The following is a 26,183-nucleotide window of genomic DNA, read 5'->3' as shown; positions in this document are numbered from 1 at the left end:
GGGGGGGGGGGGGGGGGGGGGGGGGGGGGGGGGGGGATGAAAAACCTTCCCTAGAAGAAAGAAGCAATAGCATTATTAGTCAACTCAAAAGTTGGCGAAGCCCTCTCTTGGAAGTACCTTTATTTTTTTTTGGGAACAAGATCGACATAATTTTTAGATAACCTACCTCCCTATAGATATTTGAGAATTTCAACTTTTACCATGAAAACATTCTAGTTGTATAGTTTCATTCTTTAAGAATTACTTCAATGACTTTGATTTCTTTGTTCCATCTTGTCATCAATCAGTACTGGGTCGGTTGGTGAGTCAACAAAGTAAAAAATGAAGAGAAGATGATATGGAATACCAATTTTTAATCTAGCATATGCAACAGCAGTGACTAGCGATATAGGTCGTTGGGCGGACTTCACACGCTTTAACAGAGTGGTTCCATTCTCCCACTGATTCCTATAATAATTAGAAACTTAAATTTCTTCCGATGCCTCAACTTTCCAACTAGAGTTATGTCTTCATCATCTAATTTTATTCAAGATAAGCGGAAATCAATGCGAATGAAAGTGTACACAAATTTGGTCACAAAATCGAGAGGAAATAGAGAGAGGTCAAGAGAAATGGAAGTGATATATGAAAATGATTCGGGTTTCGTCTTCTTATACGAGGGCCCATGGTTATTGATCAAAAGATGAATCCAACGGTCAAGATGAATTCCTACTTTATGTACATCTTAAATTTTGGGCTAAGTACCCTCAAGTCCAATTATAACACATCACTGTCCTAAAGGTTATTGGCAACAAAATACAACAGTATCTTAGAAGATTGGCACCCAACAATAGGAATATGTATATTCAATTAAACTACTTTGCCAGAATTATTTTGACATAATGGTTGACATTCTCTCATTACGCGTGGACGCTGCTAAATAAAAAAATCCAAAAAAGAAGTGGATCCCCCTCCCATTTTGAATGTCAGTCATCAATTAAGTCAACAAAATTCGGTCAACATAGGGAAAAATTTATTTCTAGTCCCATTGTGTGATCAGTTAAACTCTAGGTGAAGCAGAGGTTTGAGTTGGTGAGGCGACACGTCTCTTACCAAATATGGCCACTAAGAGAGCTAAAATATGAAGAATTACTAAGATTCATTTTGTTAAGTACTTATAAATTTACATTATTTACTTTTGCCCTCTTGAAATTATGTCTTTGACTCTAGGGACAAAATGTAGTCGCTAGGACACCTTCCAACACTACATATTCTCTTTGACTCGATGTTTCAAGAGTTATTGCAAACTTAAAAAGAATCTCAACCTAGGTCAAGAATAATTGTAAAATAAATAATAACAATTAAAAAATATGAGCATGTTTAGCTTTGCTTAAATCTACAAAAGAAACATGCTCTATATTCCCTCGCGCTAGAGGAAAGCAACACGGAGAAAATGGATAATTTGAAGAGTAAAGCAGTTTCCTAGATTGTATGATATGTCAATGGAAGATGATGAACCAGCCTTGATGTGTGATGTACGTAGACAATCCTATGTTTACATGGAAAGGCTTGTATATTGTGTTTTGTTCGTTTTCGCATTTACATTGTATCCCTTAAGCCTCGAAAACAATTTCTTCACTTTTACCACTAATTTTGGTTAGAAATTGTGACCAGTTGTGATTCTATGCGATCAAATTAATAGTGACTCACATACAATCACAGTTTAAATGGACGTGATCATGGATAATCACACTGAATAGAAATTTGATCACAATTAGTTGTAAGCTACACATGTTTGATTACAACCAACACACCACTACTGTCACCACATTGTTACGAAAACGTTGCTACCACCTCACCACCAACTCACCACCATTACCACACATATCACTTCCGGAATACGAAGCTCTTTTAAAAGTTGATTTTAAACAAAAATTTAGACAATTTCCTTCAAAAACTCTTCTACATAAGGGGCGGAACTATACTTTGGCAAGGGTGTTCCACTGACCGTTCAAAAAACCCAAAGGTTCTTCCTTTCTATACTTATTAATATCTTATTTTTTTTTCCATCTTTATTTGTGGTTGGAAATTTGGATTTACGTGCTTCAATTCCCATAATAAAATATTAAATGCATATTTTATGTGTATGTGTGTGTGTGTATTTTTGAATAAATATAGGGACTATAGGGGGAATCAATATTTTGTTAATATGTTTATTAAGATAACTCGATTTTAGCCTCAATTGCTAATGATTTGTAAAGCGACATACACCCTTATCAAACCTAAAAAGTTGAAGATTTCTATCATTGGGCTATCTCGAAGTAGGACATGGTTTTTATTAGATAAGACTTGTTTGCACCACTAGAGCTAAACCTCAAGTTATCTCTCGTCAATTCAAAAATAGAAAACTAAACATTGAATAGTTTTAAGTTCTAGAACTCCCTCATAGTATTTTTAATATGCGTGCCCTTGGTTTATTTCTCTAACTATTTGTTCTAGGAAAGTTTAGGGATTAGAGAGCGGTGATGAAGAGAACTGGAAATTCAATTTTCATCTCTAGTTTGTGTACTGTAGTGGAAATCCTTTTATAAATCTTGATTCCGGGCTCATAAAAGAACCAAACGAACACCGGTTTACCTCGACTCGACACAAGACTTTCGCTTTCACTTTGGACTGCTCTCTTTCTCTCTAACCCCACAAAGGAGAAGGGTGGTGGTGTTAGTAATCCACAAAGGTTTGGAGAGGAAGAAGGAGATATCACAATAGTTCACAATGGTTGAATCTTACTCACAACCTTATATGACTTCCCTCTCTCTCGGCTGCCTCTCTTCTCTCAACTCTCTTCTCCATTGCTACAACACACACACACACCACCAAAACGGTTGGGATATAGGTTAGTTTAGGTCACTCCAATTAGGCCTAGGGTTCACTAAGATGGCTATCAATTAACCTAAACTAATAGGCCAATATTCAGCTCCATATTAATCACTAAATGGTCCAACTAACCAAATAATCATCCAACCCAAACCCGAGCCATCCAAAAGTGTAGTTCGTCTCTGAGCCGAGCCGAGCCAAATCCATAGTGTCGATAAATAATCTGACAACTGTTTTAAATCATCGCCCGGATTATTATGTATCAAAAAACCCAACAATCTCCACCTTGGTGCCCAATAATCTGCAAGCAACCAAAACGCACAGTTTATACTTGTACGATCAAGGTAATCCAATAAAATTGGAATAATAGACTTTACCTCGTGTTTCCAACTTGAAACACATACGATACTTGCTCCATGTACTCACCAGGGCTAAGGTTAAGAATACCCAAGTAGAAACAAGTATTCACAGTGAACAAATAATCATGTGATGAAGATATATAGGATAACACACAAACAGATCTTTTCAAAATTACGTTCACGCAGAACCACATATTAACACATAGTTAATCAACATACGGTGACACGCATATGCAACAAATGCATAAATAACCCCAATAAAAGATCTCAGCACACTTATCATATCCCATTCCGTGTTGTTCACACCTCGAAAACACATATCTCCTCTCATCACCCACCAAACTCACTAGACAGATCACTCAACGCATGTCTAACTGGCAAGTCATAATATATCCTAAACTCTCGGGATAATCCTTTATCACCACATCACTTCTCCCAACCTACGTGGATAATGGAACTCCACCTTACAGAAGTGATAGAAGTGTCTCTCTCACACTCCACCTGTACAGGGTCTCTTTCATAGATAAAGGATTCTACACATTTGATCACATCTGTACTCGTGATCCAAATGTCACACTCTACATCCCTCGTGCATATCACCAATGCACCTCTAGGCATCTATACTCCAGCTTACCAAAAGACATCCAACTCACTGCTAATGCATCTCAAACTCACTATGGTAAAACGACACCTTCCGGTGACCACAAAAGTTAATCCACTCACCAATACTCCCAAAAATTCACAAAGAAAATAGTGAAGGTGGCACTCTCAAAGAGAATCGAAGAAATGGTCGGTTACTTCACTACACTCACAAAAGAGGCTCACAAAAATAAAGAAGGAAAAAAACGGCTGCCCAACTTTCTTTTCACTACCATACTCTCACACCACTCACGGAGCAAATAGAGTACACCACAAAACTTAACCCACTATGCATGTAAACATATTACACAAAGTAATAAGTCACTCTAATTCATGCAATTACACACATCAAACATATTGAAAGTGTAACATCAACATTGCAACAGAATTAAGTGACCACATACATGCAGAAAGGATTACATACAGATGCAATGCAAGAACCAAGTTTATTCTCTCAATAAACCTCACTAGGATCACTACTTGACCCTAAAGTCACATTCGCCTCGTCTCTATCCTCATCTTTCCTTTTATTATCATCCTAGGACAATTTCTTTCAATTATGTCCAAATTTTACCACAATTAAAATATATTTTATTTTTCGCACTTGCCTTAGATCTATACATGCCAACAGTACCAAATAATGACCACAAGCAAAGTACTGACTAGGGCTGCACAAAAAAAATCGCGAAATCACAAATCGAATCGAAATCGTTGAGTTGAAACCGTTGGTTCAGATCCACGTGGACCCGTGGTTTCTTTTTCCTCAAACCGTTTCAAAATGGTTTGGTTTAGGTTTTGATTTTAAAAAATCACACAAAACCAAACCGAATCGTTTTTAAATTTTTTAATTAAAAAATTAATTTTATTAACTTAAAAATTTTATAGTTTTCACTTTTCAAAAAAAATATCAATTTAACAATACAAATTACAACTAGCCTATTGAAATAATCATAAAAACTTAATTAGGTTCATCATTATTGACATATGATTTAATAGGTTCACAATAAATGTCCTCACCTAATATCTAAACTAAACTAAAATTATTCCAAAATCATATTAAATGAAAAAAATATATATATTTTTTCAACTATCCAAATCATAATTTAATAAAACTACATAGTAAATCACGTCCAAAGTTTCAAAAATCATAACATAAGCTCTAATTTCCATAGCATTGGACACTTATCTACCATCGCTGAACGAATCTCCAATCGCATTTATTTGTTAGTCTACTAATATCTACCTTAATCACCTCTTTCCCTCTTATCTTTCTATAAGTCTTAGATTTTTATTTTGGCTATTTTCCATTGTTCTTTCTTTTATTTGTTTTTTTGAACTTATTAGACACTTGTGAGTTGTGGTTTAGGTAGAAAAATGATTGTTTGTGTGTCTAGATGATTAATGAACTTATTTTTTATTTGAAAAGATCGAATGACAAAGCATATTGATTGTGTGAAAAATGTTAAAGTTCCCTAACTAGTATTACTCCTTTTACTTTACATCTCACTAGTAAAACGAAAAGGATTTTTAATTAAACGATAATAATAGAATGTAACTCTACATTTACCAACTGCTATAGAACAATATGAATGTCAAACAAGAAAAAGTAAATAAAAATGAAGAAAGATGTATTTGTTCTATTAACATCTTTTAGCAACCAATTTGAAAATAATTTATTCATGGGTTCCATGATAAATATGAATGTAATTTAACATTTAACATTATAAGTTCTCGTTTACACTTATATTTAACTATGTTCAATGCATTATTATAATGTCGAAAGGTAAATCGCAGATTAAAACCGAACCAAACCGCAAATTATGGTTTGGTTTGAAAAATAAAATGGTTTGATTTGGTTTAAAAAAATTTCAAACCGCTAAAAATAATTTGAGTTGAAAATATGGTACAAACCGCACAAATCGAACCGCGTTCACCCCTAATACTGACACATAATTCACACAGAACAGTCAAGTAAATTTTTCTAAGATCACATGTAATTCTATCTGTGTAGAAAAATTGGTGACAAATTCACATAGAATTTAAGACAATTAATTAACATGTAATTCCTAGGTCTAGCAATAAGCAATGGTTACCCCAAACCTAACGTCATCCCACACGATGACTTCTAACGCGAAAAATAAATAATTAACCAACACATCTATTTTAACTACAATAATAAAAAGCAAAGAATACGATACCGAACAGACCACATCTGAAGCTCCGTAAATATCGAGGGACATGAATTCACCACTTCAGGACTATCACTATTCATCCTAAAGTCACCAGCAACCGCGGTAACATGAAAACAGCACCCGGCACCCAAACGTCCAACGGCAAAATCGTCCAACTTTCACTGTATTGCTCGAAACTGAAATCCGACAACACCGCAGGGTCCATATCATCACCAACAACATTCTGTCTTAAGACACCATCGCCAGATTCCTGCTCACGAGCCCACACACGCCCCGCCGGAGTTCCCACGCGCTGGCTTCGGCCAGCCACGCGCTGGCGACCGGTTACCCTTCCGGCTTCTTCTCCGTCTACACAGTCCACCGGTGGTGTCCGTTTCGCCAAACTCCTTTTGGTTTCACCAGAAAACGCCAAAACAGATCCGACAGAAATTTAAAAAACTGGACAAGTTCTGCCTCTGATTTTCAGATCTGTTTCCGACCGCTTCCAGCCCGTTTTTAGCCCCAAAAATCACAGATTTATCAACAACACAAGCTCTGATACCATTTGTAGCGGAAATCCCTCTATAAATCTTGATTCCGAGCTCATAAAACAACCAAATGAACACTGGTTTACCTCGACTCGACCCAAGGCTTTCGCTTTCACTTTAGACTGCTCTCTTTCTCTCTAACCCCACAAAGGAGAAGGGTGGTGATGTTAGCAATCCACAAAAGTATGGAGAGGAAAAAGGAGATATCACAATAGTTGAATCTTACTCACAAACTCACATGGCTTCCCTCTCTCTCGGTTGCCTCTCTTCTCTCAACTCTCCTCTCCATTGCTACAACACACACACCCCACCAAAACGACTGAGAGATAAATACATATATATAGGTTAGTTTAGGTCACTCCAATTGGGCCTAGGGTTCACTAAGAGGGCTACCAATTAACTTAAACTAATGGGTCAATATTCAACTCCATGTTAATCACTAAATGGTCCAACTAACCAAATAATCATCCAACCCAAACCTGAGTCATCCAAAAGTGTAGTTCGTCTCCGAGCCGAGCCAAGTCCATAATATCGATAAATAATCCGACAACTGTTTTAAATCATCGTCTGAATTATTGGATATCAAAAAATCCAACATGTGCAATCTCCAAGTACTTACAAGGTTTTAGCTAGCAGTTTCTTGAAAAGATTTAGTAATAGAACGAAGCGGTATTTTATCTATTGAGAAAAATATATTTAACGAAATTGATAATGATATAATTATACAATGTTTTCAAATATGGAAAACACATCGGGACCGATTACAGTTGTGTTAATTATTTTTGCTATATAATTTTTCCCACCCAAAATAAAGATAAAAAATAAATAAGGTTTCCTAGCTCCACTGCTTCCAGAAGCAAAAGCAAAAATCATGGTAAAATTGGCCTTAAACAAGAAAAGAAACTACAATCTAATATTGTTAACCAAATGTGCCATAAAGGTCATATAATTCAATTCAAGTTATTTCAACAAGTACAGCTCAGAGCCATCCCTCTATCTTTGCTTAACCCCAACTCATACTCCCAGGCTGGAACACTTGGAGTAAACTTTTCTCTCCCTTATTTCTAACACACATTATTGGAAAGAACATTATCATTGAAGAAAGTTACAATCATCATACATTTACTCTATTGGTGAAAAACTGATCTATCATGATGGTGATTTGTGATACTGAGATCTAGTGCGGTTTTAATTGAAAACGTCATAGAATAAAGGGAAAATGGAGTGGAAGTCATGACTTACGATCAAAGCAAGTTAGTTCACAGTGGACGGTTTGCATCCATATTATGTTTTTCTGTTCTTGTTCTCGATTACGATAGAAATAAGAAGAAAACAATCAATAATCCGACCAATTTTGGACTAGACAACATGTGTCGACCAGGTTTAAAGAAGAAAAAATACTAAAATTTTATCCGCTTGTCCAATCAAGTCACTTTCCTCAACAAATGACTGTTAGAATGTTGTTTTCTTCAATTCAAAATTCATCCAGCCTACTCTTTGTTTCCACAAAGTTTTTTGCTTCAAGATACAGAAATTCCATCAGTTATATAACATTGCAAAAGTGACTAATGTATCAGCAGAATTCAACTACCAGTAGGTAGAACATCTCAAATTCTCCAGAACCCTCGACTCTACACACATTTTTCTCGTTAGAAAACACAAAGTTTCGACATAATATTACTTCAAATTATTGTCATTCTTATTCAACATATGCTTGAAACTTTGAGAACATTATTTGAGGAAAATGAGATTTCTTATTACCGCTTGGTTCTTATGTGTACTTCTTTCTTGTGCAGGTAAACTTATATTCTTGATCAAACTCATTTTGGATCACTAATTCTGCTTATTTTTGTGTTAAAACTTTTACTACTAGTTTATTTTTTGGTTGCTGCAGCTGCCTATGATCCTTTGGATCCAAATGGGAACATAACAATCAAATGGGATGTAATGTCCTGGACACCAGATGGTTATGTGGTAAGTACTAAATTATGTATACAAATCCTTCTAAACTTCTTCAATTCCCAATACAAAGAGATCAAGGCGAACATAGAGTTCGATTTAATTGAAAAGATCACAATAATGTTCATGAAATACTTTTTTCCTAGGCTGTAGTGACGATGAACAATTTCCAAATGTACCGGCACATCATGAGCCCGGGGTGGACCCTGGGCTGGACATGGGCTAAGAAAGAAGTAATATGGTCCATGGTTGGGGCACAGACCACAGAACAAGGGGACTGTTCCAAATTCAAAGCTAACATACCACATTGTTGCAAAAAGACTCCAACCGTGGTGGACTTGCTCCCTGGTGTTCCTTACAATCAGCAATTCAGCAACTGCTGCAAAGGTGGAGTCATGTCGTCTTGGGGCCAAGATCCACAGGCTTCCATCTCGGCCTTCCAAGTTAGTGTTGGCCAAGCCGGTACCTCGAACAAGACTGTAAAGCTTCCCAAGAACTTCACCTTGTTAGGTCCTGGACCAGGCTACACTTGTGGTCCTGCCAAAGTTGTGCCTTCAACCAATTTCCTCACACCTGATCGGCGCAGGAAGACTCAGGCCCTGAGTAAGTCTTTTTTTATATACTGACATGTTTGGTACGCAGTATTAAATATGACTAGATGTTATAATTTATGGTTGAAAAGCGTTGTTAGTCCACCGGCAGTGTTCCAATTCGGTCACCGAACATTTTCTTTGTTCAAAATTAGTCACTGGACTTCGTTTTCCTTTCACTTTAGACATACCACTGAATTAACTTAAATTGCATTTTGCCAACAAAATTACAGAAATATTAACAAATTTTGCCAGGCTGCGCGATAAAAACAATGCTTAAACTTTTTCCATTCTATGTTATATTTTTGTTTATTATGATCAATATTTCTCTTAATCCAGTAGATTTGAGTACCTGACCAGAAACCAGAATGAAAGTTCATCAACTTATTTTGAATAATAATAAGTTTAGTAACCAAAGTGAAGCAACAGAATAAGTTAGGTGACTAACAGTAACCCTATAATATACAAAATTTAGCTTCTTTTTCTTCTTTAACAGTATTTCAATCAGTCTTCGAAGATTTCAAATTTTCTTGATTGAGCTCTAGTTTGTTAATACTTGGATTCAATGCAGTGACATGGAATGTGACATGTACCTATTCGCAGTTTCTAGCCCGGAAACATCCCAGCTGTTGTGTCTCATTTTCGTCATTCTACAATGAAACAATCACTTCTTGCCCTTCTTGTGCTTGTGGCTGCGAAAACAAAAACAAATGCATCAAGTAAGCAACTATTTTTATTTATCATACCAATTTTTATATATTTTTTTCATGTAAAATGAGTCAAATAACTGGTAACTACATATGCAGGAGCGATTCAAAACTTCTTAGAATGGTCGGGATAAACACTCCAAGAAAAGATAACACGCCTCTTTTACAGTGCACGCACCATATGTGCCCAATCCGGGTGCATTGGCACGTTAAGGTCAATTACAAGGACTACTGGCGCGTGAAGATAGCGATAACTAATTTTAACTATAGAATGAACTACACACAATGGACTCTTGTTGTACAGCATCCAAATCTGAACAATGTGACTCAAGTTTTCAGCTTCGATTACAAGCCTCTGCTTCCCTACTCATCCATCAGTAAGTTTATAAACTCGTCTGAGAAATATTCGTTAAGACAATACATGAACATGCACTAATAACATGTACATCTGATATGTGCAGATGACACCGGAATGTTTTATGGAATGAAATTCTACAATGACCTGCTGATGGAAGCTGGGCCGTCTGGGAACGTGCAGTCAGAAGTTCTTATGCAGAAGGACAAGAACACCTTCTCCCTCAAGCAAGGATGGGCGTTCCCCCGGAAAGTCTATTTCAACGGTGAAGAATGCATGCTGCCACCACCGGATACTTATCCGTTTCTACCAAATTCCGCTCATCCAAATCGAGTTTCTATCTCAACATTGTTTTGTTTTGTACTTCTGTTTGCCGTTGTAATGTGGTGATGAGTTTTCAAGTTTTGATAGTATTGGAAATTTTGAAGACAAAGAACTGAGATACTCAGTGGTTCTATATATCCAGTAGTCCTAGCAACATCTCAAATATTAAAAGGATTTTAGCTTCATTTTACTTTTTCAATACTGTACAATTCACCTTATGAAATGACCACCAATGTTCAAATTTGTGCACCTAAAACTATATGAGATACCTCGTCTAATGTGTACTAGTATTCATGCCAAGTTTTTATGCTAGCTAACAAGCAATGTTGAATTAGAAGACTAGTTGACAGACATAATCCTTGTAAACAATCTTCACAAGCTACTTCTATTTATGTTGTGAATTCTGAATTGATAGTCTGATCTAGATGAAATCAGTCCTATGGCCTTTTTATAAGAGAGACAAAGGGCTTTCCAAATTGGAAATGAAAATGAAAACTTTTTTTTCACAGATATTTCATCTTACATCTTAATAAAATTTAACCTCTAACTGGTTTTTCCAGGACAGCTGAAAGAAAGAGTTCATCGTCTAGTTTATCCATCTTCGGCACAACTTTCCACAATAGCCTTTTGTACCCGATTCTGTTGAATTCATCTATATACATTTTCATGTTTTCTTTCTTGCAAAAGAAACGGTCAACGTAAAGAAGTCCCTTGGGTCGAAGAACTCGATCCCAGTCGAGCAAAACAAACTGAAGAAGTTCTATCCCAATCCATCCATCCAAGAAGAGAGTAGAATGAACAATATCCAAGGTATTGTCAAAGAAAGGCAATCTTGAGCCAATTGATAAGTACAGTGGCAAAAGGCCTCTTGATGCAATCACTTCATTAAAAGGGGCTCCTAAATTCATCGTAGCAGAAGCAATGGTGACATTTTTTTCCTTCATTAGTGCAGCAAAAGTACCAGTTGTGGGACTAAAATCCAGGCCAATTCGAATTTCCCCGGGTTTTAACATCAGGATTTCATCGATGGAGAATTCTGCGGAAATGTCTTTGTCCCTTTGAACATCCCATCCTCCTTTAGTAAGATTAAAGCAGTCGGAGCATTTATAAAAGCCTCTATTTTTTATCGTTTCATTGGATACAAGACACCAGTAGTTCTTGCATTTGTAACGGCTCCAGGAAATGTCAACATCCAGAGGCTGAGTCCAGAGAGAGGAGTTTAAAGGACGTGGCTTATCATATCGCGGTGGTGTTCTTGAAAAACACCTCCTTCTTGGTAATGGATCACAACCACTGATCATAAGCTTCTGAGCCAAGTGCCAATCATCAGGGCAACTATCATATGCCTTGTAAGTCATGAAACGGTCTAGGTTCGAGGCCAGTCGAGCACAACCTTGTCCAATAGATGGATAAACTGATTCCAAGCCAAGAAAATTCTTCTTTCCACTAGGCCTGTTTAATTTAGGCGAAGTGTAGTTTTGAAGCTCTGCAGATTTAAAGACCCTGCCATGTAGCGATTCTTCTTCGACTTCATCTTCCTCAGGCTTGCTCAAATATTCATCCACATTAGTTATGTCCTTTCCATCAGCCGGGGCATTGCTGTAATGACGCGAAAGACTTTCAGCAAGCCTGTCCAGTGACACGGCAATTTTAAGTACTTGATCTGAAAATTTCACAAGAATTTTAGATTCAGACCCCTCAGTATGTAGCTGCTCTAACAGAATTCCGAACTGGGATTGCATATGAGAGATCTGATTTTCGATGTGATGAGGTAAAACAATCCGATCATTGGATTCAGTGCCGAAAGAAGGGAACACGAAGTCCGCGTACGAGATATGAGAAGTGTAGACGATTAGTACGAACAGACTAGAAAAGAGAAGAAAACAAAGTATCGTTCGAAGGCCTCCCGGGATACATTTGGGAGGACTAAGAATGCTCTGTTTCTGCATTTTTTTGATGGTTTTCTGTGTTGCATTCTCCATATTACATGAACATGTAGCTTCCTTAACTTTCTTTCTTGTAATGTTTGACCCTGAAAGTGAGATGGGGTTTCTTTACTCATACTCCACTGCCAGCACTTAGATCTCTATACTTCTACATGTTTTTATTGCCCCCTAGATTTGTAGTTACATTTTTTAATCTTGTGGACTTAAGGTTTCTAAAACCCCTAGCAGGAAATTATTTTGGAAACAATATGAATTTTGCCTGCTAATATCGTCTGTTGCCAGGCTGATTTGCCCTTCTTTTGTGTGTGTGAGGGTTCTTTTCTTTTCCTTTTTTTCGTTTTCGATGTTTCCAGTAGTGTCCTGCACGGCCCAGCTGTAGAGGTCGTATGGCACAGGCCAGCATCCATTACACATCTTGACATGTCTAGTTCTATTCACGTCATATAGTTATACTAAAATTGATCTCTTGGCCCTAGTGGACAATTATGTGCAGTGTGAAGTTTTTAAACTCGAGATTAGGACAAGTCACATCTATTTTAACATCCTTGCTTCTGCTAACTTTCTAAATTAAAGGATACTAAATAAAATGTATTGAACGAGCTTTCTAGTCACACATGAACCAATGTTCATTCCAAAGAAAATGTTGACACGAAAATAAAAATAACAAAATATTAATCTCATTCAAACGCTGGAGGAAGAGAAGGCCTAGCTCAATTTAAACCTATTATAGAAACCAAATCCTTAACTATTTCAACGATTTCACAAAATTTGTTAACAAGAAAGCAATGGTCGGTATCTCAGTAAAATGAAAACACAATCCGCTTATAGCTTGTTTGATAAAGAGGACAAGATACAATTAATGAATAAATACGAAGCTAAATCTTGTCCTATGAGATGTCCAGACCCGTCTAGTAACATGCCCTTAAAGTTCCATTAATTAAAAGGTTATTCTGAAATCTCATCAGAACAAGCGACTTCAGCCTCATCTTCATCAGTATCATTGTCCTCGCTATTCCCTGTAAACTCTTCATGTTCCTCCAATGATGCTTCACCCGCCTCACCATCCTCACCATTGTCATTCGCTGGTGATTTCTTTGAGATGCGAGGATTTCCTTTGTTCATCTGTTGCATGGAGAGCAATTAAGCATAATAATTCCAGAGTACAGAAAAATAGAGTCATAGAATCGCGTTGTTGGAAACTAGTCGCAGATCAGCAACACAAAGTAATAGTAAGCAAGCAATGAGAGGTGCATATAAACATTCAACCAATGTGCTTAATAATATTTAAACTTTCCCCATGATTATGACCAGCTTTTACGTTCCACCATTGATCTTCCTCTCCTCCTTTGGTCTTCTTCTTCCCTTCCCTCTCTTATTGACAGTTAATCTCCTTTAGTTTTTCTATTTTGACTTATATTAATCTGTTTGGCCTCATCAAAAAAGAAATCAACTACATCAAAATAAAATAACATGTAATATAGACTAATACTCGTAGATTTTTTGTACTACAGCCTCACCTTGTTTCACCGTCTTAGAATTTTCCTCACGAGGACAAAATCCACAGATTTGCACGTCAACAATCTCATGTTGTCTTTCATCTCTTCTTCACCATCCACATGCCCCAACAAACATTCATATGCACTACCCCTTTTGTCAATAGATTCTCTCTGTCATATACCATACGGTAGAAATTCACCAGATATCATCATCTATATCCAGAAAGCTATGGAAGAAGCTTGTACTGGTGAGGAAGGGGTTTTGAAGATTAACAAGAAGAATCTATTTCAACAACATGCCCTTAGGCAGATCCATACATAACATAGAACTCAGACTTCTGCTTGACCCAAAGATGTGATTTGTAACATAATGAACACCTTAAGCTTCTTAAAGTGCACTGCAATAACCAAATATTCTCTCTCTCTCAATCTAGCATTTTCTGCTACTTGAATTTTATCCCTGCTTAAAGTAAGCATTGTTTAACCTTTTTGAGAGTACTTTACAAATGAATTTATGGAATTTTTAATCAGCACGAGTTTTCTTAGAGTCCAAAGGAGAAAGAAAATGAGGAAATAGTTGTTCGGGAGTAACAAATTTCAGGTGACTACAAGTGGATGCTAATGGTGGCAGTGTCAATACGAGATAATAATGCTAGCTATCCTAAGTCTTCCCATACCATCATGTGGGTTACGTTCTTCAAATAGCATTTAGATTGAATGACTATGAACTCATGTCCATACTTCCAGACATTATCAAGTCTTTTAGGAGATGGTGTTACATAGTCGAAAAGTTCAGCGATCATGATCACTAGCTTGATAGGAATCAGTGGTTTGAGGGTGGTAGAGACCACATGGCGACTATTAGGATCTTCTCAGTAGAGATGGTCGCTATCCATTTTCTTTGCAAGTATGATGTTCACATGGGTTATGATGTGGCATGAGGGATATGCCTGTTTAAATTTTTTCGCAGCGGGTGACATAGCAAGATCAGAGAGCAAAAGAAGAGTGAGTAATACTTAATTTTATTTTACATTTTTTTGGATGTGAGGGATGGGAGTATTGCTTGTAGGATTTATCATCATCATCATCATCATCATCATCTATCAAAACTTCTTCTCAGACAGTAAAAGCTTCTTCCAAAGCATGTCGCTCTCCATGAACATGATGAAATTTACTAACAAATCGTTTACACTATCTATTTACATCCCATATTATTAATTAATATCTTTTGGTTCTTGGTACCATTATCCCCACCTCCAAACAGACAAAAACCACCACCAAGAAAAATTAAAAATACAAAGAATCAAAATTTCACAAAGTTAAAAGAGAAATGCAGACTTACAGTGCGCAGCAAAGTCCTCCTGTCCCTCTCCCGTGCATTCTTGATAGCCTGTGAGCAATCAGCAATTCAACAGGTTATCATAAATCCTTTATCAAAAGCCAAAGTAAAAGGGAAAAAGAAGAAAGGCACTCATTTATTAGACATATAGTAACCTCCTCAAGTTTCTTCTGCTCAGCTTCTATTTCTGAAATGTCTCTGCAAGAAAGGCAAATACCGGCAAACAGAATAACATTGATTTAGTACTTCAAATCAATATACTCATAATTCAATTCAGTCTTGTTTTTCTTGATGGATTTAGTTTGATCTTGACAATAAGCACAATCAAAATCAGAACATACAAAAAAGGGTATACCTTCCAACGATGTTGCCAACACGACATGAGCACTTGGCACATATGCTATGCTCCTTTGCACAGCCTATTTACATCATTCATTCATAAATCAACAACTTAGGAAAAATCTATTTAATTTTATAAAAAATTAAAAATTTAGCATTCAATTTTAAATCAAAATTTCTCAAGTAATAATTAATGAACATTCAAGAAATTTTGAGTTTGAATACTAACCATTGCAGAGATTGTGGTAAGCTTGGCGAACATTCCTCTTGGAACACCGCTGGCTACAAATAATCCAAATTTATTTCTAAAAAATTAATTACACAGCAAAAATATAGACATATACAACTAATTAATCATATTCCATAAATCACAAAACTAAAGAGTACGATACCATTTGGCGGGTTCGGTAAGGGGCTTGTATTTTCCGTATTTCCGTTTCCATTCAATCTGTTCTTTACAGCGCAGGCATACCCCAGTTACTTCTGAATACGGCCTCAATTTCCCCCCTACTTCCTGTCATCAACCAATCAGAACCCATTAGCTCTCCATTCTCACGTCGGGCAGTAAAGGGTCGGAGAAAGAAATTGACTACCAAAGTGTCGAAAATCATTCAATACAGAGAATTATTTAACTAAAAATGAAATTTTGAGGAGATCTTGAATACAGTTGGATTGATCTTGCGGGAACCGTTGGGTTTCCAGGCGTACTCGTTTTGGTGCTTGGGCGGACCTTTCCTGCTGCCGCTGCTCATCTTTACGCGCATCACTCTTCAACAACCTAATACTCTTCTAATTTATGCTCATTGCTCATTACTTTCAAGTTTCAATTTATTTTTATTTTTATTTTTTTATCTTTTAAAAATTAAGCCCCGTTGGACAGTGCTTTTTTACTCCAAAAATTTGATTTTTTTATCATTATTTCACTATTTCATCGGTTATTATTGACTTTTTCACTCACATGTGGCTCCCACTTTTCTCCATAATGATCAAAAAATCAATTCTCAAAATCATTGCTAAACAAGCCCTGATTATATATTTGCACATTTTTTTTATAATTAAACCACAATTTTACACCGGCTTTATTTCAAGGATTAATCCATTTGTACAATTAGTAATGACAATGTATGAGTTGTCCAAACGAAAACCCGTTAACCAAAATAAGTTGGATTTCAAATTGCCACGAGACATGTTGTCCACAAGATTGTCATCCATGATCGTACACGAAGCATGATTGTTCAAAACCTTTTTTTTCTATATATTCATTTTCAATCAAAAATTTTCACAATAATTTATTTTCACATAAACTCAAAACATTTCCTTACATTTTAACTTCACATTCTCCTAAAATTTACTATTTAAAAACACATTCTTTCCTAAAAAAAATCTATCAAGCATGGGCATTACCTCACGTTTAATTGTATTAAAGATCCTAACTTTTATTCATTGTTAGATTTATATTCTAAAGAAAAGTACAGCCCTTGTTTGAGCCTCATTTTGATAGAATTAATGTATTTTTAAATAGTGATTGATGGAGAATGTGTGATTAAAAATGAAAAAAAAAGTTTTTGATTTACGTATAATATTATTTTATTGAAAAATATATAGTTGAAAATGAGTTTTGAAAAAATGAATTATTAGAAGAATGAGACACAAACAAGGGTTGTACAAACTATAAATAAACTTTTCTTTAGGAGGTTGATTATTATTTTCTAGGCAATTCACAGTTTTCAGAAATGCGTTCTAAATTGAAAATTAAGTCAATCAAATACATTTAATTAATAATTTCGTATAAATAAGTTTAAAACTAGAATTTGTTTGATTACAAGCTTGTAGCGTGAATATATGTTCATTAAACCACACTTAGATATTTATATTATATGTTAATTAAACCACACTTGGATAATTATATGTTAATTAAACCACACTTAGGGTTTGTTTGACTTCATCAATTGGCATGAATATTTATACATTAATTTAGCTGATTTACTAAACTCTTCGATTTCATAGAAAATGTTCATTAAACCGGTTTGCTTTTCAGATTTCAGTTCATTAATCCCTACATCGAATATTAATAATAACTAAAATACGATTAAGGGAATCTCTTACCTATTGACTTTGGATTATGACAGTAGAAGATAGAGGGAGATTACATAACCGAATTATAGTGAATTTTAGAAGTTTCACACTTTGTAATCGGATATCAAAAGTTCGTATACGTCGTCTTGAAATCATTACCAAGTGTAGTTGCATATGGACCATTAGCAATGCATGCTCCCAGCTCAACACCCACCTTCTGTCTTAACTAAGATGAGTTTGTGTAAAATTGAACTCTTTGTAAACACAATTGTACGGACAAACTCTTATTCCCTGACCTATTGAGACACATCCCGCGATTTACCTCTTTCACGATACTCCAGGGGCAGGACAGTAGGGACCCTCAAAATTGGGATTCAACCTTTTAGGATGGATTAGGGTTCGTTTGACATTACTTTTGAAAACTTAAAAAAGAGTTTTTGAGATCCTAAAGCTCAAAAATTAAAATGATTTCTATCAAAAGCTCTTCTATAAAAAACAAAAATCATATCAAACAGACCCTTAGTTTAGCCCTTGCTGCGGATGCAAGCTCATTTACCTTGACCTCAATAGCGTCTTGAATTCGGACTTCTCGACCACAACACGGTCGATCTCCGGGGCTGAACTCCACAAGTCTTGGCTCGGTTCGAGCCATGTGCCAAGCTAGATCTTTACATTCGCTCTTTAACTCAACCCATATGCTGAATTCTTCCGTGCCACGTTAGTTCAATGGGTCCCACATACATTTAGTTTACCCATGGTATACTAGGTCAAGAATTCAACCATGCGTAGGGTACATTCTTAAATACTGAAACATAACTGTCCAAACATATCCCAAAATTCTTAAGCCCCCCGTTTGGGCCCCATTCTTGCTAAATTTTAATGGTAGAAATAGTGTTTTGTTGAATAATACGTTATTGAAAAAAAATGAAAAAATTTTAATTTGCATATAATATTATTTTATGAAAGATTGTGTAGTTGAAAATAAGAAAGAACAAGAGGGAGAGAGAGAGAGAGAGAGAGAGAGAATCAGAATGAGAAAGAGAACGGGGCAAACGGGGACTAAATTCACTCCCAACACAAATCACCTGTCCGGTAAAGGGCAAAAAAGGGTATTACATCCATGTAACACGAACAGAATTGAAAAGATCGCGGCTCATGGACTCTTCGGCCAAATTTGACAAGATACATGCATTAAATTTAGTTTTTAGTTTCGACAAAAATCATGATTCCTCTAACACGTGCTGAATTGAGTTGGGTCTCGTTTCAAGATTAAACACTTGCCAATGCCAGGCAATCCAATACGAGTAGTGTTCTGAACTAGAGCCGTCCATCATTAACATTTGCTAATTTAGAAAACAAAATCTCAGTGAATCGCCAGCCCCTGTGTTGCCTGAACGCCATCTTCACTTATCTTGTTAGCTTGAATGGTGCTCATCACATTTGCAATGTTACCCTGCAAAGATATTCGATATTTAAATAAATTTCTTGAATATGTTATCCACGAAAGTGATTAAGCACATCCACCAGGCATCACAACAAGCTCATGTTCATATGCCAATGGATGGTTTTTATTATAGGACAAAGAAGTGTATACTTGGCGTAAAAATGACTATTCAGTTCACATAAGCACATATCGTTAAACATTTAGGAAAACAAAAACACCTTTTAAGTTACTTTTTATCTCTAAACATGTTTGGATTTACTACTTTTCTGTTACGTTTAAGTAAAATAGTAACTTATTTTTAAAGTAACCCTTCAGGTTACTATGAAAAATAAGCAACGTATATTCACTTTCACTAATTAAAAAATTATTCATTATTAAACTTGCTTATTTACGTTTAAGTAAACTTGCTTATATAAGTGACTTTTTAAGCTCAGCTAAACATGCATCATGAATAAATTAACACATTACCCTCCAACTTGCAAGCTTCATTCGAAGGGCCTGCCACTGATGCTGCCCGAACCTACGCTCTATCCAGCGGCTGCACCCAAAATAGTAAAATCAACTCTTGTATTGTAAATACATAACACACTCTAGTTGTAGGAAACAGAGAGGAGGAGAAGGCTCTATTGCACACCTCACGAGAACTACTTGGTTCATCTGATCAATTTTACAGTCCATTAACTTAGCCGTGATTGCCTTGACAACCCATAGTTCCACCTCATTGTCTTCAATCTGCAAAAAACCAAAGATCAATGTAAAGAAACACGCATCGTTTCAAACACTATTTGAGGCTTATACCTCTAATCTCGCCTCACATGAGGTTTCCATAAAACACCCCGAATCCAGCACCTTCACTGTTGTTTGTGAGGCTTACACCTCAAGGTAACTAACAAGCATGTACATGTTTGCCTCAAGTTATTCAACTACTAGACTTAGCTTTTCGGGTTGTTTCTTTACAACCCAGTATGTTGTAGGGTTCTTCTATATTCTTTTTTCTGCTTATACAGAAAGGAAAAATAAAGGAGAATACACCGTTATAAGCGGAGGATAATGAGAAGATACTTTTTAGCGATAAAGAGGAAGACGGTGATGGTTCCCTTAAAGATCGTGTTAGTACTGATAATATTACATTTCTCAGCCTCCTTTTCGATACATTTCTAAATTGGTTTACAATGTCACCCAAATTCAAACACTGATTTTAAATTTTATCCCCACATATCGTATGACCCGCTATTGTTCATTTAACTATTCCTATTTATAAATTTGTCAAATGGAAGCTAAGTTGTTTACAGTTCTAATAGTAGATTATAATTTAGCTAGGTGATTACTAATTTCAGAATTTATTACTTTATAATGCAAGTTAAACTTCTATGTTTGTTCATTTGTTTTACTATGGAAACTTTAAGATAGTTATAGCTTATTATGAATGGATGTTTTGTATTTTTATATTTTTATGAGTAATTTTATAGGTTTGCCTCAAGGCTTATGCCTAAAAGAGCCTCTTGCATCAAATACCTCGTTACTCAATTAAGCCTTTTTAACATTGGAAACAGGTAATACGAAAAGACTACTTAAAAGAATAAAAAGAAAAATAAAACTACCTGAAGTGTGTCCCTTATCAATGAATAAGGAATTTGAGGTTCATTTTTGCCCAGATCTACAAGCGACATCAGCCTCATCTTCTCAATGCAGTCTTCATGGACAAGCCCTACAAGATCCAGTACAGCAATGTCCAGCAAGCATATTAAATGAAACTACCATATCAAACTTAACTCATCCGATAACCAATGTTTCAAACATCACAAAAGCAAATGGTTACCGTAGCTCTCTAGTAAAGTAGAATTAGCTGTATGGAAGTCAAAGTATGCATCAAGCCTCTGAGTCAAAAAGATATTTATAAGCTGATACACCTGTGCATATTTAGCATCTTTCTCCAGTTGTGCTACAGCAGGCATATCCAGCAAATCACACTGGCACACAAACACAGAATTAAAGAGGAAGAGAAAGAAGGGGCAAGAAACAAAAGCCATATGAGAGCAAGGTACAATAATGACATGGTACTGGATAATTAAGAGTCATCATGACACAGTATAAGTAAAGAGGCCAAGGAAGAGAAATACGGGGCAAGAAACAATAAGCCATACAACAGCATGGTACAATAATGACATGGTGCTGGATAATTAATTAGTCATTATAACGCAGTAGAAACAACATATAAGGCACAGTGGATGTAAATATCTTATAGCCTATAAATCAACACCCAAATGATTAACCAAACCTGCTTGACAAATAACTTTTAAAATTTGAAACAGAAATATGCACATGTCAACAGTAAAGCAGATATTAAGAAAGGTTGATTTATGCTAAAAAAATTTACGTTATTTGTCTATGAGAGATGAAAATAAAAATAGATAAACTATTCCATTGTTATCTTTCATAATAAGCAAGGAAGAGCAAACTAAATACTAGGGGTCCTAAGAGATAAGATGTACTCAAAAGGGTCATTTTGTTATTGAGACTAGGATAACTATCCAGAACACAATCAGCTCTAATATAGAATTATATAGTGCTGGTTTCATTCTTTAATGAACTTTTCTTACATCAAATTACGGAATCGAAAAGGGAGTAGCCAAATCAAAAGGGATAGAAATTGCCATTCCAACTACGTGCCCAAGAAAGGAGTGGGTGGGGTTGGGGGGGGGGGGATACAGCATTATCTTGTATTTCGGCATGTATTTTTATGAACATGCACCCTAGTCTGCTTATTATTTCTCCTGAATTATGGTGAATCACAAACTCCTCAACTTCACGATGACAACTTCCTTGGTAATACAACCAAGTCGACAAATATGAAGTCTAATTGTCATTGTATGAATATCAATAGCATCAAAACTATTGCGAATTCATGATGAGGACAATCAAGCAGTCCATTCCAACTAGTTCAATGAGGTACTTGCATATGATTTTCAGGACATAGATGCTCAAGTAAAATAAACTTCAATTAGTTCAATAATGTGCTCAAATACGAATTTCAGGACAGGGAAGATCAAATAAAATAAGCTGTATTTAAAGAGCATTCAGCACACAAAACATTTGAGAAGCAGAAAGGCACTTCAGTTTTGATTCCATGTCGAGGCAGATTCTATGTCGGGGCAGAATTCCAGGGCTAATTCAACTCCATAACTGTTCGCAAACTCTATAAGTGCTTGATTATAAGCACTACGTGAAATTAGATAACCTACAAGAAATCTATTCATAATGATACCTGAAACATATCAGGTGTCTTGACAAATTCAACTATGGCACGGACTGCTTCTTCCTTTGCTTCACTCATGGACAGTTCATCTTCACTGGAGAAAGTCGCCAGATACTTGACAAGAAATTTGAAAGAATCTTTTGAAGAGCTAAAATTCCAGCACATGGTAAAGAAACATGTTATGAAATTGATTTTTGCATAATTCAGCCAAAAATAATAATAATAATAATAATAATAATAATAAAAAATTCAATAGTCATGTAATAGAGATCTCACATTTTATTTTCCTTTAAAATATTGGCAACTGTAAGAAAGAGCTGTCTCTGATCCTTAACTCCAAGATTCCATTCCCTCAAAAAGCCATCCATTTTTTTAAAAGACGGCACAACATGTTCGGTTACCTTTCCATTGACCGCCATATTAAGTGCCTTCATGTACACAAAGAACCGGCTATATGGGCTTTCCAATAGGTTATAGAGGTTAAACATGCTGAAAGTGGATAAAAACAAGTATTACACAGATGCAAAAAGATTCAAAAAATTAAAATATATAGGACCAGGGCCCCTTACATCTTCAAGCGCAGAGCAGGCTTCTCATTTGGCTGTTGGGTTACTTTGGTAGATATAAGCTCTGCCATCTCGTGAACTTGACCCAGACCTTCAGGCTTATTGACAAGGTTGCAAATGACAGTATAAACACATTCAAGATCTGGGGCAAAAGTTAACAAACAGCAGCTCAAAAGAGTTAAGAGTATCATAACCATAATATAAATTATATGAGAAGAAATCATTCACTTATACAAGGAATGAGATTCAAAAGCCAACCCATAATTCAAAAACTGGAAACCAACGTATTTGGTATTGTCAACGAAAATTCTGGATAGTTTATCGAGGTGGCAGGAAAAAAAGGATAACATTTAACTACCAACATCTTTCTAGAGCAGCTGGCTCAAAAGTTTCATCATCACTTCAGCTGAATGAAAGCTGGAAAAACCTGAAGCTTCTATTATATCAGCATCTTTTAATTCTAGAAGGCCACAAATTTCTCACTAAGACGCAAGACTGTTATTGAAAATTTCAGTAACCCAATTACAATTGAACATGGGGAACAAGAGACCCGAATTTTTTTTACCTTTCTCGGACGCTTTGGAGAAAATTATATCAGCCGAGGTGAGCATCAGTGAGGCTAAATCCAACCACCTGTTCTGTAACATACAATCCTGTGCCTCCACACACAGTCTACTCACCTGCTCCTCGGCTACCTATCAATATCAAACGTAAGAATTCGTATCAGTTAGATGCCAAGGTCCAAATAGAAATCCATAGATCACCACCAAAGGACCACAAATTCACACTTTTTCATGCCAAATCAATGAATTTAAATAAAACCTTTGAATAACTATTTCAAACATAAATGATATATACACATATAAAGTGTTCATATACGTAAAAAAACATATGCGTGTGTGTGTACATATTACATCGGCACCAGCGTCGGCCCAGGACAAGTCGGCGGTGAAACGGACGGCGGAGAGAACGGGATCTTCCTCGGAGGTGGGGACCACGGTAGTCATGGTAGGAAGTTAAGCAGGAAATGGAAAAAAGTCTCAGAAAAATAGTGAATTTGAAACTAGTGTTTGCTCCACGGAGACCTTTGCGGGGCTACAGAAACAAACCGGGATAGAGTGCTGGAAGAAAACCCTAAACTTGGGATAGAGAGAGAATTTGAAATATAAACGAGGATATTAATGTAATTATATACTTTAAATCCTCTTTCAAAGTAAGGCCTATTTGTTCATTTTCCGCATTTTTCCTCTTTTGATTACAAATATTTTTTTGACAATCGATTTTCCCTTCCCCCTACGCCCACGACTGGATTTTCCTTGATTTTGGTGAGAATTCACTTTTTCAGGTTCAATTTTTTGTTTAATTTTTTTATTTAATTTTTTTTTTTTTTTTGCAATAGAAATAAATTCTATCCACAATTGTAATAAATTTTATCCCTTTAATTGACAATTTTCTTGAAAAATAAAGGCAAACGAATACCAAAATATCCCAAATTTTTGACAATTTTCATGAAAAATAAAGGCAAACAAACACGAAAAGATCCCAAATTTTCATATTTTTCAGGTGAAAAATTATACCAATCAAACACATTTAATTGAAAATTTTCAGTAAAACAAATTCTAGACAATTCAATTCTGTGGAATTCGTTTTCTTTACATACAAATTTCATTCTTACAATCGAATGAACCCTAAGGGTATTTATATGAAAAAATTACCTAGAAACCTACACTTAAAAAGTAGTTTTCAAAAATAAGAGGCATTAATTTTCATTTCACAAATCAGGGTGTAATTAAATTGTAAAAATTCAATCATACATCACAGATTCACCCACGCACCCCCAATTCATTTCAAAACTCTATCTTCATCACTCTCTCTACCTTTTCTCTATCTTCATCACCCCTCTTTACGTACCCACCTCTACTACTCTTTCTTCTGGTCGGTAAAGAATCAAATTCAGGGCATTGCCGCAGCTTTGGCTTTGGTTGTAGGTGGCGCGCCTTAAGAGAAGGTTATGCTAAGGGTGGCCCTCCCTACCATATCTCATTCACGATGCCATTGTATGCGATGAAGCAGAATCGTCGTGCACAGCGGCCAAGCATTGCGCCGCCGTCAATACTTGCAGCAACGACGGTTGCTTCGTCGACGACATTGTTGCAAGTAGCATCAACAGTTATGACATTGTTGAGGTGATGATGATGGGTTGTTATTCTCTCCATAAGATTTTCTCTCTCATCAGAACTTACAAATCGATCTTTTAGCCCTCGTCCCCCAAACCCCAATCCCTCCTACCCTGAAAAACAATAACGATTTGCTAGACTTGGTAATGCTTTGGTACAAGCATCCAATACAAACACAAGTCATATGGTGATATTATCTCGAGGGAGCAATCGATAATTGTAATAATGGCAATGATGAGGTAAGTGGGGGTGATAATTGGCATTTGCTTATACCCTTCTTCCATTACTTGTGCCATCCTTTTTCTCCTCAATATTTCTAAAAAATCAATATATCAAACCTCAACTACAAATTCCCAAACCAAAAATCCCCAAAAACTGAAAATCAATTAATAATTTCTCACAATACAAAACACCTACATCTTCAAGAAAAATAATAGGCACAGCCAGCTATCATTCCTAGTAGGTCTACCCAAGGACTAACACCAACAAGGACACAGAAGCCCAACACGCCTATGCTTTTCACTATCGATCTAATCAGAGGATAATTTTAAAACCCTATTTTTAGTACCTATAATTTTAAAATGCTTCTTGGAAAATGTGATTCTTAGTACCTGAATTTTGATGCCTAGTTCGTCCATCAGATGTAGTTAGTGATATTGTTGAGGTGATGATTATGGGTTGTGGTGGTGATTAATGTATGGTGCGTTTGGATGGGTGGTGAGATGACATCTGTATTTTTTTTTTTTTTTTTGGTATCGATGGTGGTGGGATCGAATAGATCAAATTAAGAGAAATTGAGACGAACAATTGGATAAGTGTGACTAATAAAATGCATAAATTATAGTCAATATATAATATATGACTTAAAAATGTGTGGTTTTGTGATTAGTTTTGTAATTGTGACCTATAATTTGTATTTTGTGATGGTGAGGTTGTGGTGAGGAGGTATGTGTTTGGTTTTTGATGGTATTAGGAGTGGTGGTGGTAACAGCAACAAGGTGTGGCCAATTCTATTTTTAATGTGACTGTTTGTGGCAGA

General features: G+C 36.0%; 4 protein-coding genes across 5 annotated transcripts; 1 reads left to right on the top strand and 3 right to left on the bottom strand.

Annotated features, from left to right (window-relative positions):
- The first annotated feature begins 8,110 nt into the window (after nucleotides 1-8,110).
- Nucleotides 8,111-10,704, top strand: LOC111397037 (COBRA-like protein 4). Its single transcript, XM_023023715.1, has 6 exons — nucleotides 8,111-8,366; nucleotides 8,465-8,544; nucleotides 8,676-9,132; nucleotides 9,691-9,838; nucleotides 9,926-10,203; nucleotides 10,288-10,704. Exons 1-6 carry the CDS (start codon nucleotides 8,315-8,317, stop codon nucleotides 10,569-10,571), a joined length of 1,299 nt encoding a protein of 432 aa, XP_022879483.1. The 5' UTR covers nucleotides 8,111-8,314; the 3' UTR covers nucleotides 10,572-10,704.
- Nucleotides 10,705-11,041: 337 nt separating this feature from the next.
- On the bottom strand, nucleotides 11,042-12,487 carry LOC111397914. The gene has a single exon (XM_023024878.1). The coding sequence runs from the start codon at nucleotides 12,485-12,487 to the stop codon at nucleotides 11,042-11,044; it is 1,446 nt and encodes a 481-aa protein (XP_022880646.1).
- A 670-nt stretch (nucleotides 12,488-13,157) lies between these two features.
- On the bottom strand, nucleotides 13,158-16,426 carry LOC111397036 (uncharacterized protein C9orf85 homolog). 2 transcript variants are annotated; one of them, XM_023023712.1, is made up of 7 exons: nucleotides 16,291-16,426; nucleotides 16,018-16,139; nucleotides 15,855-15,907; nucleotides 15,642-15,705; nucleotides 15,442-15,484; nucleotides 15,290-15,337; nucleotides 13,158-13,573 (listed from the first exon to the last, which is right to left on the bottom strand). In XM_023023712.1, the coding sequence occupies exons 1-7, from the start codon at nucleotides 16,387-16,389 to the stop codon at nucleotides 13,397-13,399; spliced, it is 606 nt and encodes a 201-aa protein (XP_022879480.1). In that variant the 5' UTR covers nucleotides 16,390-16,426; the 3' UTR covers nucleotides 13,158-13,396. The 2 variants fall into 2 exon arrangements, with proteins under 2 accessions (XP_022879480.1, XP_022879481.1); XM_023023713.1 differs by lacking the exon at nucleotides 16,291-16,426 and adding an exon at nucleotides 16,219-16,251.
- A 2,428-nt stretch (nucleotides 16,427-18,854) lies between these two features.
- LOC111397035 (eukaryotic translation initiation factor 3 subunit M-like) lies at nucleotides 18,855-24,123 on the bottom strand. The gene is made up of 10 exons (XM_023023711.1): nucleotides 23,882-24,123; nucleotides 23,533-23,662; nucleotides 22,971-23,109; nucleotides 22,678-22,890; nucleotides 22,411-22,549; nucleotides 20,965-21,115; nucleotides 20,747-20,853; nucleotides 19,780-19,877; nucleotides 19,614-19,683; nucleotides 18,855-19,154 (listed from the first exon to the last, which is right to left on the bottom strand). The coding sequence occupies exons 1-10, from the start codon at nucleotides 23,972-23,974 to the stop codon at nucleotides 19,065-19,067; spliced, it is 1,230 nt and encodes a 409-aa protein (XP_022879479.1). The 5' UTR covers nucleotides 23,975-24,123; the 3' UTR covers nucleotides 18,855-19,064.
- Nucleotides 24,124-26,183: the final 2,060 nt, after the last annotated feature.

Source organism: Olea europaea, chromosome 7, assembly GCF_002742605.1.
Source record: "Olea europaea var. sylvestris chromosome 7, O_europaea_v1, whole genome shotgun sequence".
Taxonomy (NCBI): Eukaryota; Viridiplantae; Streptophyta; class Magnoliopsida; order Lamiales; family Oleaceae; genus Olea; species Olea europaea.
Note: the sequence above shows the minus strand (reverse complement) of the source record. Positions and strands in the feature narration are given on the sequence as shown.